This window comes from Cygnus atratus, chromosome 13, assembly GCF_013377495.2.
Source record: "Cygnus atratus isolate AKBS03 ecotype Queensland, Australia chromosome 13, CAtr_DNAZoo_HiC_assembly, whole genome shotgun sequence".
Classification (NCBI taxonomy): Eukaryota; Metazoa; Chordata; class Aves; order Anseriformes; family Anatidae; genus Cygnus; species Cygnus atratus.
In genome coordinates, this window is record NC_066374.1 from 2687674 (window position 1) to 2699743 (window position 12070).

A 12070-nucleotide genomic window follows, 5' to 3' on the forward strand; every position below is an offset into this window, starting at 1 on the left:
CTTTAATTCATCTTAATTGCTCAGATTGGGAGTTATGTTAACATCTTGCAAATAAAAAAAATATAATAATACCTGAAGTTAAATGTTTGCATTAATAAAATTTCAGAGCATAGCATAGGCAAAAAGTGTCGAGGCCGCATGCTGAGAATCTCAGGCATCTGCTCCCATCCTAGAAGAAGGTGGATTTAAAACTAGAAACGCAGTGCTTACAGAATTGGCAGGTCAAGCAGGTGTTGTATTAAGTGTTCTGAGTAGTTCTTGGTTTGTGTGTTTTGTCCTTTAAAATCAATTTTATGCTGTCTTCCATTGCGGTCTCTGGTACTTGTAGTTCCAAACTCATGTGATTCTGACATTGCGCTTTGCATAGCGGAACATCCTTGTTCCAAATGTTACAGCTGGTCTCTTACAACTACTTAGCCACCAGAATAGGCTAACTATTGCTTTCCTGTTTGTTTTTTGTTTTTCTCATACTTTTAAAGTCTTGTTTCATGAGTATACCACATCTATGTAAATAACCTAGTTTCTCTCCTCATAAATCCTATAACAAACATTTAGGTTTCTGGAAGAAATTTGAGACGTACATGACTGCATACCTTAGAATTGTACCTATCCCTGATTTTATAAATACTTCTGAGCTATCATTAGAGTCACTGGAACTATGCCCATTTTTTCCCATATCCCTGTTTAATAGGCTATATTTTGCTGTGACTTAAAGAACAAGTTTAGAGTGTTTCTTAACTATTTTTTAATTCCTAATCCCCAAGCAATAGTAGTGTTCAAGCGTATAAGCTGATAGTTTTGCCACCTTTGTGTAGCTGATTGAGGGCAATTGCAATGGAACGACTTTGGATTTGTCTGAGATCAGAATCTGACTCCTTGCTCATTCCCGAAGGTAATGATGGTTTATAGCTGAGAAATCTTTATTCTGCTATTAGAAGAATCCTGTACCTTCAGGATTAGAAGATGAGATCTGAGTTGACCTAAACCTTTCCTGTATATGTTTTTCTTCAGTAGCTTCAAGTCCAAACCAGAAAATATTCAGAGTTTCTCAGTTTCCTATGCAAGTAGAACTGGCTGGCAAGTCTTTCAGTTTTTGTATCTGTTAGAAAATATATTGCATGCTACCCAGGGACATGAAGCTCACCCATAACAATATAGGATCCTTTCATTGGATTTGTTATTTCAGTGAAAAATTTGAAATGTCTTTTCTGTTTCAATGTGTGTTTGCAAGGCAGCAAGCATTTTTCCCTCGCAAATTCAGCATTGTAACATCTGAATCTTGATGAAAACAGCACAGTATATGCGAGGTGTGCAGTAGGAAAGTCTGGAAGAAAGAGCTGTGTCTAAAAACTGTTCTCAGTTATGGGATTCTTCTATGCAACATTGAATAGAAGACAGTTCAAAAAAAAATAAATAAATAAATCTGTGTTCCAGAGAGTTGGATCAGGTTGGTTTCTCCCCCTTAACTTCCCCACCTTTATTTATCCAACCAATTTTTTTGATCAAAGATAGTGGTTATAGTGCAAATATTTCCTTTATAACTAGCTGGATAGAGTTTCTTCAGGAAGCGTTTGGTGCAATCCCTCATTTGTTCCTGGGTCTAGTCCTTCAAATCTTCTTTTGTGTAATTGTTTGGCCTTGTATGTTTCCCTCTTTCACTTTTAAAGGTCTTGGTTTCCCAGCTCTGCCACAGCTTGCAGCGGAGACTTCAGGGTAGTTGCATTTTAGAGAACAGTTCTTCAGCAGCAGATGACACAAGGCCACCCCTCTGCTGAAAGTCAGTTCTAGTATCCATTTGCAGATGTTACTTTCCCTAAAATAAAGGGGAAGTGTGAGCAAGTTGAGATTAATAGGCATAGTGTAGCCTAGCTAGTACCTGATCCATCTGACACACCTCTTGTATGCAAGTGTTTCCTTAGTGTGCAAGCACAGTTCTTGCCGGAGCTTGCTCCGAAGTCTGGCTCTGTCTGATGTTTTCTTTATTGGGCACTCCCAAATTCCTCATTCTGTCTCCTTTGGGGGCACACTAACCCTTTCATATCCTGGTCCAGGATAATAACACTCCTACAGTCTTGCTTTTCAGGTGAGGCAGCATACTGGCTGTAGAGCTGCGTACAGAAGCAGAGCCTGGCATCTCATGTGCAAAAAGACAGTCTGGACTCCAGTTGTCAGACTCAAGCTAGCCTCAATTTATTTTGTAATCAACATTTCCTCAGGGGAGAAAAGATGTCTGCCCTGTATAGGAGAGCAGTATATGACCTAGAGTAACCAAGGAGCATGTTTACCTTTTAATTACTAGGAAGCCAGCTTTAGCAGACCAGTTAATGAGCTGTCCATCCCTATCCAAGGAGTCTTTCTGAATCTCACTGTCTAGAGCTAAGGCTGCAGCTCAGGCTTGCTCACAGCCTTTAGGTTGTCATCCAAAGCAGTGTAGCAATTACTGGAAAAGCTGTGAGGAAGAGAGGCCGTGTTAGTTTTCTCTGATTTTGGGGGGGGGTTCCTGACACCTTGTAAATGTGTTGAACACAACTGGTAGTTTCCTGTCCCCTGCGGTGGAATACAGAGCACCTACCCAAGTAGCACACTGAGAAAATTGGGATTTAAGAATGAAACCTAGTGCTATTATCTTGCTGAGTATCTGAAATCATGTTCAGCGTGGAGCTACCATGGAAAATAGAGGGGAGATAAGCAAAGCCATAATGTTGGCTTTTGCTTATTGTGTTCAAGGCTGCATTTAGATGCTTCTGTCTGCTTGCAAACCCCAGTTTTCAGTTCTCTGCTGATGTTGTCTTCTTGAAGATAAGAGATTCCTGCTTCAGTTCCTTCCCTTGACTGAGGATCTAGGCAGGGCCTCCCGGTTCCCTAGAGAATGTCATAGCCGGTAGACTGCCAGGTAATAGATATGGGAGCTACTACTCCCATTCTTGCCGAAGCCACGCAAGAAGATAAAAATTCAAGATGAACAGAGAATACAGAAAAGAATGCACAGCCCTAACTGTATGATTAAGGTGCTTGTCAGGATGGAACAAATCCAGGCACAGGCCTCTTCCTTTGGTGGTTCATGTAGTTGTGAAAAAAATCATTGGGGCAAATCTACAGAAGTTGCTTTGCAGGTGGGACCCAAACAATCTGTAGAGCAATAGGGACTAATGCTGAGCAATTGCCTGTTTCGTAAGCATTGTTTTATGTACTGGTTGATGTAACAGAGCTGTAGGAAATAGGTTTACACATTTGAAAAGTGTACAATAATCTATATGCACAAAAAAGTGTCCTAATTCTGGTATTTCTGAACCATTCTGTACTTACTGAAACCTTAGTATTTGCTGGTCTTTATGAATCTATTGTATAGAAAGAACAAATATTTTTTGAATTTGCAGCTATGAACACTGAAACTGCAGTAAAGTAGTATATCGCAACACTGACAGGTTACAGGGTGGCGTGAAATGGTATGTGGTAGAGGTATATTTGTTGTAATATTTATAAGCTGTTGTGATTTATCATTGCATAAATATTCAACAAAATATGGTTGCTGATTAAGAGCTTATAGTTTTAGCATGAGGTGACAGATAAAAGGCATAAATGTTTCTTTGTTGTCTTGTCTCTTGATTTAGATCATAAGCACTTTGGGCTGGAACTATCTTTACATTCTGTCTTTACACAGTGTTTAGCCTACAGTACACGACCAGGATCTCAGTTACTTTTGTATTACAAATAGCAATCTGTGTCTGTGAAATGATGATAAACAGCAGTCACAGTATAGCAGTGATCTTTACCCTTTGGGAGTTTTTATGCATAGTGCAGTACAATGGAGTTTTTAGGAGAGACTTGGTGACTAACGAAGCCATGTTTTTATAGGAAGATGGGAGGGTTCTATGTATTTGGGCAGCACAGAAGAACTACTGTTGAATTATTTCTGTAAATAGGTAGCTTAAATAGTGGCTAATCATTCTATGAAACCTGTTTAAGTGGCGCAATTAAATGCAATATGTGTGTACATTCAGGAATTTCTGTAGCTAAGCAGGTGAGATGTTTAATCATAACGTTAATGAGTTTGTATGGTAACTTCCTATTGAAAGCAGACAAAGTGTGTTTTCTGAACATCTCTAATGTTACTTGTACTATTGCTGTATTATCTTCCCACACCCATTCTTTTTGTAGGGTGAAAGGGGATTCCCGGGCTTGGAAGGACAGCCAGGTTTGCCTGGATTTCCAGGACCAGAAGGACCTCCTGGTCCAAGAGGTCCAAAGGTAAGTCCCAATTTACTAGAATAGCGTGAAAATGCTAGGTAGCGTTAGCTTGTTTTTAATGCTGATCCCAAATCATCCAAGAATTCTTGATTATCCATTAGTTTAATAGGCAAAATCTTCAGAAGTTAGGATGTTAGATTAGGATACGTTAGTTGTTCTTTTTTTGTTTGGAAGAGTCAACCATAGGAAGAAGATTGCATGAAGTTTCCAATTCCTCACCTACACGTGTGCTTCTAAACACTGTGTGTATACCTCTATTCTTTCCCTAGCAAATTAAGGTCAGAGAACGGGTTTGGCAAGGTGCTGTAAAGTAGCTTTATTACTCCTTACAATAATGCACTCCATTACTTAGTTTACTGATGAGAGTGGTGTTAGCTGCTGGAGGGGTCCCACCATGTGGGCAGTGTTGCAAACTCGTGTTTGCACCTAGTGGTATTCATGGGCTAGTTTTGTGTGGGGTGATGCAAATGAAGGCCTCATTGAACCATGCTGAGGCAACTGAGGAATGCTCCTTGCTTTCCCTGGATGGTTTCAGTTTCTTTTTATTTCCTACTGAATTACATCACCATGCTCAGATGGTATGGCATAGCATTAAAATGCTGAAAAGCCTTCCTTTGAGTGCATGTATATTTGATATGCACAAGCTTATCCAGGATCTGCCTATTTCTGTTGCAAATACCCAAAATCTAAACTAGCAGAAGCACAAAAAAAAAAGAAAAGAAAATAATAGTTAGGTGATAAGAAAAAATGAAAGGCTATGCTAAGAGAGAAAATTGTGTGTAACGAGTGAAATGAGAAAGAAATCTTCTATAAGAAACTAGTCTATTGTATTTGGACTCCATAAATATCTTTTCTTCTCAGTTATTTTACTATGAAGCTTAATCTTGTATATCTTGTTTTGACCACACGAGGACACTGTAGTACAATTGATGAAAGTAGCAAGCAGACTGTTTCTGCTTACATGCAAGTTTAGGTGTTTTTAATGAAAAAAACATTTCCTCTAAGTCATGGTTTATCAGCTGTAACAAGCGCTTTTCAACTCAAGGTCCAGTGCGCAAAATAAAATTATTTTGAACTCTTTTATTCAGGAAATGACAACTTATGTAATCTTTAGCCATCTTATTATAAACATGTAAAGTAACTTCTATCATGCTTACAGTTTACTTTGATAGAAAAACTGACTGCAAGCTTGAATGTTGTTTTTTGTTTGTTTGGTTGTTGTTGTTATTTATTTGTTTTTTAGGGTGATGATGGACTTCCAGGACCTATTGGACCCAAAGGAATTAGAGTAAGTATCGGTGCAATTTTAGGTTGATGTACTGGAATTGTGGATAAAGACTGCCAGGTATAGAGTGGGTCCTCATAAAAATGGTGATTTATGGGGCGGGGGGGGGGGGGGGTGGAAATTAACTTATTCCTGACAAAACATGTCTATCAGCTAGAAGAGAGTGTATTACTTTTTGTAAGGAATATAAGATTATATAAGTAATACGATTAATGCAATAATTGATTGTATTACACAATCTTATGTATTGCTTGTATTACTTTCCATAAACTCATTAGGGAGAGTAATCCCAATACTGTGTATGCATTTATATGTGTATATAGGGTCAATATGTGAGACACTGAGTCTGGAAACCCTTTATGTTTCGTGCCTCTGTTTTTTCTTTTTGTCAAATCCCTCAGTGGGTGACAACTGTTGTCACCAACTTCAGTGGCATGCATCCATCTTCTGTGCCATGAGTTTTTCTTTTCTTTTCTTTTCTTTGTATATCTACATGGTCTCACCATAGATGTTCTGTTACCTTCATCTTCTCTGTGTTTTCATGGATATTTTCCTGACAGAGAGGTGAGAACCTTGATGGCTGTCCAGTATTGCATTCTTATTTTTTGTGTGATTCTGATGCTTCAGTTTTTCTTGTGTATATACATGTAGGCTACATTTAGTCAAATCTTGGTCATTCCTTTTGTACATCTAATCACATCATACTGTTTAAAACATACATTTTTTTTTTTTTTTCTAGGGACCGCCAGGGCTTCCAGGATTTCCAGGAACACCAGGACTTCCTGTAAGTAGGAGTGGGCTATATAGTTATGATCTGGTCTATTTTGTCTTTCTGACACAGAAGACCATCCCGCAAGCTAACTGTTCTTTCCTGTTTTCAACTTCAAAGGGATTACCAGGACAAGACGGGCCACCAGGACCTCAGGGTATCCCAGGCTGCAATGGAACTAAGGTGGAATCCCTTTAAAATTCTTATGAGGACAACAATAATATGATAAAGAGCTCTTGTTCTTCTGACTGTAGCCAATGGGTTTCCTTTATTGTGTGAAGTAGCGCTTGCTGTTGCTGATTTGTGCAGGTAATTCCAGGCACTTCCACATGCATCTGAGAGAAGAGGTCATGATCTGGTAACTAAAGCACCAGTTGCTGGTGATAAATTGCCAGCATCAAGTCACATCATTTGTACTCAGCAAACTTCTTTGTCACTTTATTCCAATCCTCAATTTTACAGCTAACAATTGAGAGGAATGTGTCATGATTAGAATCATATGCTGCATCTGATTTTTGTAGTAGGGTCTTGCTACCAAGGAAAACATACTAGCAAACAGTGGGACTTCTTAATTATTAATTTTTAATAATATTGTATTGAAAATACTGATTCAGTATCCTTGTTGGAAGGAATCGCTTTCATTCAAATATGTTACTTAGCTTCACTTTTTGATCTTTCTTTACGAGAAGCTGATCCTCTATAGCAGTGCGTGTGTTTTCCCTCTCTGTAGTACAGCAGTTTGCCTGGATGTATGTAGGAATATCTGAATTTGGAAAGTTCTGTTTCAATCATTTGTATGACTTTGCAAACCATTTATCCTATAGCTGATTCCAATACAATTTGCTATTCTGGAGTCATAAGTTAACAATTAAACTGGACTTTTCAATAAATACTTGTTAATCTTTTTTTTGTTATGTTTTGTTTTGCTTTTTGGCTAATGGTCTTCTTCATCCCTAAGGGAGAGCGTGGATTCCCTGGCAGTCCAGGTTTTCCTGGCTTACAAGGGCCTCCTGTAAGTAAAAAATTTCCAGATCTGCTTCCTGTAATCCACTGAAAGATTTCTACCTAGATCTGTGAAAGATCAGATAAATATCAGCCTCTTTCTGCAGTTGCTCTTTTAATAAACAGGAATCTATTTTTTATGGTTAATCAGAATATTTCAGATGTCCAGCAGAAAAGTGAGCTCTTCTGCTGCGTGCTGTGGCAAAGCTAATAAAAAGCCATTTGAATTCTCATGTGCTGAGATGCTTTTGTCACCTGCAGAAAATAGAAGTACATGCATATGTGTCAGAGAAGGGAAATCTTGTTACTGTCATCGTGTGTGTATGTGTATATACATAGTGTTGCTGGTGATAAATGGGGAAGAAAAAAGGGACAATAGTATAGGGTATAAGCAACTGTCAGAACCAAGTCATAGAATGGTTTGGGTTGGAAAGGACCTTAAAGATCACCCAGTTCCAACCCCTGCCCTGGGCCGGGACACCTCCCACCAGCCCAGGCTGTCCAAAGCCCCATCCTGCCTGGCCTTGAGCACTTCAACAGCTTCTCTGGGCAGCCTGTGCAAGTGCTTCACAGTACTCATAGGAGAGAATTTCTTCCTAATATCCAATCTAAACCTATCCTCTTTTAGTCTAAAACCATTGTCTCTTGTGCTATCACTATGGTCCCTGCTAAAGGGTCCCTGCCCTGGTTTTGGCTGGATAGAGTTAATTTTCTTTCTAGTAGCTGGTCTGGCGATGGTTTGGATATAGGATGAGAATAACGCTGATCCCACACCAATGTTTTAGTTGTTGTAGAGCAGTGCTTACACTAAGTCAAGGACTTTTCAGCTTCTTATGCTGCCACACCAGGAAGTAGGTTTGGGGTGCGCAAGAAGCCGGGAGGGGGCACAGCCAGGACAGCTGGCAAAGGCTGGCCAAAGGGATGTCCCATACCACAGGGCGTCATGCTGAACAATAAAACTGGGAGAGTTGGCCAGGGCAGGAGGCAGCGGGTATTGAGCAATTGCATTGTGCCTCACTTGCTTTGTATATTATAGCTACAATTATTATTATTTTCCCTTCCTCTTCTGTCCTATTAAACTGTCTTTATCCCCATACCACCTGGGGAGCAGGGAAGTGAATGAACTCTGTGTGGTGCTTAGCTGCCTGCTGTGGGTCAAACCACACCACCACCTTTCCTGCAGGCCCCTTTCGGTACTGGAACGATACTATAAGGTCTCCCTGGAGCCTTCTCTTCTCCAGGCTAAAGATCTCCAGCTCTCTCAGCCTGTCTTCACAGCAGAGGTGTTCCAGCACTCTGAGCATCCTTGTGGCCCTCCTCTGGACCACTCTAGCAGGCATGTCTTTCTTATGCTGGGGACCCCAGAACTAAGCAGAAAGTAATGTGGGAGACAGGATAGTAGGAGGCAATGAAAAAGCAAATTGTTAGCAAATGGAAATGTAATCCTTTTAATGCTCAATATTTACTGTGAAAGTACTTCTAAAAATTTTTTCCAGCTGATTCTGAAGATCATAAAAATTTTTCATTTCATCTCTTTTTTTAGCCTTCTCCCTTCAGTGCTTGCTGCATGCTGTAGATCTGATCAGTGGTTTGCAAATAACATACCAATGATTAATCTTTCTTCTCTTTTTCATTTCTTTTAAACAAAGGGACCTCCTGGCCTGCCAGGTATGAAGGTAAGTGTTCTAAACTCTCACATCTAAGTATTAATCAGGCATGGCTATGCAGTGTGATCTGGCATAAGTAAGCTGCTTGCATTTATTGCAAGACCACGTATGTCCATTGGAATCTGGAGTGAAGTTCTGAAAAAAAAAAAAATTGTTTCTAGACCTCTCCAGTGCAACTACCTAGAAATTCTGCAGTAGTTTGTCTCAGTTTTGGTGAGTAGACATAGCAGACAGTTTTCTGAAGGTTGTTCCCTTGGAAGTGTGAGGGACAGCATCTGTGTTGTGAGGCATCAAGTTAGAAAAACGCTACCAACACCGAAATGCTCTAGTAGTCTACCTGTGCATGCTCAGTAATGCTATTAGAGATTGAGCAGTAGCGACTAAAAATATTCAATGAAGGGAGTAGTGCAACATTTTACATTCCTTTTGAAAATGTGCTCCTACTGTATAGATTACTTATGTAGATGACTTTTTGTTTCCTAGTGTAAATAGTCTCATACTCTGATTTTGGACCTTAAGGACTCTTTTTAAGTCTGGTGTTGTGTTTTTGTTTTTGTAGCCTTGACCTGGTTTGAGCATGGGTCAAAACATTAGTTTCAGTTCAAAACTATTTAAAAAGAAGCTTGACCTACAGAGTTATTCCAATAAACTCCTGAAAGGATAGCATAACATGTTGGTGCCAGGAAATGATGAATCTTAAGCTGAATTGTTCTTCTCAGCCGCTTTCTTTGTGAAGATACTAAAATGCAAGCTGTTCACAACACTTCGAAAAGAAAAGCTATTCCTTGAAATTGGTAACAAATTGTACTTTAATTTTAGCTCATGAAGCATGACTATTATAACATACTCAATATTAATCTCATGAGGTGGGACACTGGAAGAAGCTGAAAGCCTTTCTTCTGTCGTGTCCTATCTGTTGCTTTCACATGGAGCTAGAATATCTCTTTCTGAAGCATTTGTATTTCAGTCCCCCATAGTCTTTTGGAATTTAGATCCATGCTGATATATTTGTACACACAAAATGAGTTCTTAACAGTTGGTAGTTTAGCTATTTAGAGAATCCTTCAAATATGCAAGGATCTCCCTCTTTAAAAGAGTTATTTCTTTGAAGAATCTAATGCTTAAATTGTAAGAGTACTGCTAGGGTATAGGATAACTCTGAGTCTATCAGTTTTAAGAGCCACTGTTTGCATTCTTTGGAGTCAGAATGGTGATAAAGATTTGTTGAAAGTGCTAGTAATTAAAGCCAGCTGTTTTTCTTCTAGGGTGAAGCAGGTGAAATAATTACATCTTTGCTGCCAGGACAGAAGGGCGACCCAGGTTTTCCAGGTCTTCCAGGGATACCTGTAAGTTGTGTAAAGTACTACTGAATTGTGTTCTGCCAAAGAGATGCAATGAAGAGTATTTCAATTACAGCACAATTGGAAAATTTGGTGCTAGGGTTATTTTTAATGTACCTCTAGTTTATGACTTGAGGGAAAGTGCTTCTCTTAATAGGGTGGCCCACAGAGGCCAGAAAAGTCCCCTTTTCAGGAAAGCAGTGTCTAGCAAACAGCAGTACTCAGTTACTGTCTTGCTTCTCTGTTTTCCTTTCCTGTTACCCCTTCTCAAACATTCTCTGTATCAATTCTGGATTTTCCTTTCCTTCCTTACCCTGAGGTAAAGTAAGTAACATCTACATTTTTGAGCTGCAGCCACTATTTTCAATGGTGGGAAAAAGGGCAATGTCTCAGCTGTTCTCCTCATGTTGCACCTCCTGAGTAGTGTTTCTGTTCTCCCAGCAGTCTTCTGTGAAAACAGCTAGTGACTCCAGGCCCTGAGCTTCCCCACTGAGCCATTCATTGCTTTAGTGTAAGAACAAGGGGAGCAGAAAATGAGTCTATCAGTCTGCACTGGAGAGAAGCCAGAAACTCCCATTTCCTGGTACAGAGAGGCAAGCCCCAGGCTATTCTGACCAGACTGAGCCTGTTAGCATTTCTGTTCCTCTGATCTGTGCTTTCCTATTGTCTGTTTCTGGCTGGGAGGAATTACAAATACAAAGTTTTTTGTTGTTCTCTCTCAGTGCATTGAAGAGAAAGAAAGAGCAAAAGTAGTTCAAAACAAACAAAAAAGCATTCCCTTATCCAAGCCAGAGAGATGTATTGATGTTGAGAGCAGAACACTCCTGGCACAGCGCACACTCCTTTAGGCTTTTCATCAAGAACAAATTGGTAGGTCAGTGCCTCTCTGATAGCCTCCTCCACTTTTTCAACAGGGCCCACCCGGCTCCACGGGAATACCAGGTCCAGTTGGCCCTCCAGGGCCCCCAGGTTTGACAGTAAGTTTCTTAGCTTGTTACTCCTAAAATGTTAAATGGGGCAGTTGCTTCTTTGTTTCATGTCCTCAGAGGCAAATAGGCAAAGTGCAGAGGTTTTGGTAACTGTGACTTGGTATGAATACAGTAGCAACCATGCACTCAGTTGACCCTGGAGCTGCTACTGTGCACATTTAAATGTGATACATTTAAAACAGCCTGTTCCCAGAGCTCTTTCTGCTTTAAATCATCAAATCTTTGTGCAGACTCCATATCAGTGTGAAATCAAGAATCAAGATTTAGCTTATTTAGACTTGTATTTTTAATCCTTTCATGTTTAATACCTATTTAATTGTATTTGAACCTCTCACTTAGTTTCTTATCTATCCATTAAGTTTAGTAGCACGAAGAGCAGCACTTAAAGGCAGGCATATCCATGTGCCTTGTCAACATGGGTATAAAAGTGGACACGCAAAGTGCTTAATAGAGTGACTTTTGTTTTCTTTTTTTTAATAGGGACCTCCTGGTCCACCAGGGCTACCAGGACCTAAGGTATTTTCTTTCCTTCGTTGATGGTGGTGGTTGGCTTTGTTTTGTCGTTTGTTTTGGTGTTTTTTTGTTGTTGTTGTCATTTGTTTGTTTTTTTTGTTCATTTGTGAATTCTAAGGTCTGACAAGTTTGGCTTCTTGCAGGGTAATATGGGTTTGAATTTCCAAGGACCCAAAGGTGAAAAAGTGAGTAGGTGATCATGATGATATTTTTCGTTATTACTTTCAAAATACTTATGCATGCTATTTTGGCTTGTA

General features: G+C 39.7%; 1 protein-coding gene across 1 annotated transcript in view; it reads left to right on the forward strand.

Annotated features, from left to right (window-relative positions):
• The window catches only part of COL4A5 (collagen type IV alpha 5 chain), a 79756-nt gene that overhangs the window by 27447 nt on the left and 40239 nt on the right, over nt 1-12070 (forward strand). Inside the window, exons 3-12 of the mRNA XM_035541721.1 lie at nt 4159-4248; nt 5492-5536; nt 6273-6317; nt 6423-6485; nt 7261-7314; nt 8954-8980; nt 10237-10317; nt 11226-11288; nt 11781-11816; nt 11957-11998. Of these exons, the coding sequence (XP_035397614.1) occupies nt 4159-4248; nt 5492-5536; nt 6273-6317; nt 6423-6485; nt 7261-7314; nt 8954-8980; nt 10237-10317; nt 11226-11288; nt 11781-11816; nt 11957-11998 (546 nt within the window). The remainder of the gene's footprint in view (nt 1-4158; nt 4249-5491; nt 5537-6272; nt 6318-6422; nt 6486-7260; nt 7315-8953; nt 8981-10236; nt 10318-11225; nt 11289-11780; nt 11817-11956; nt 11999-12070) is intronic.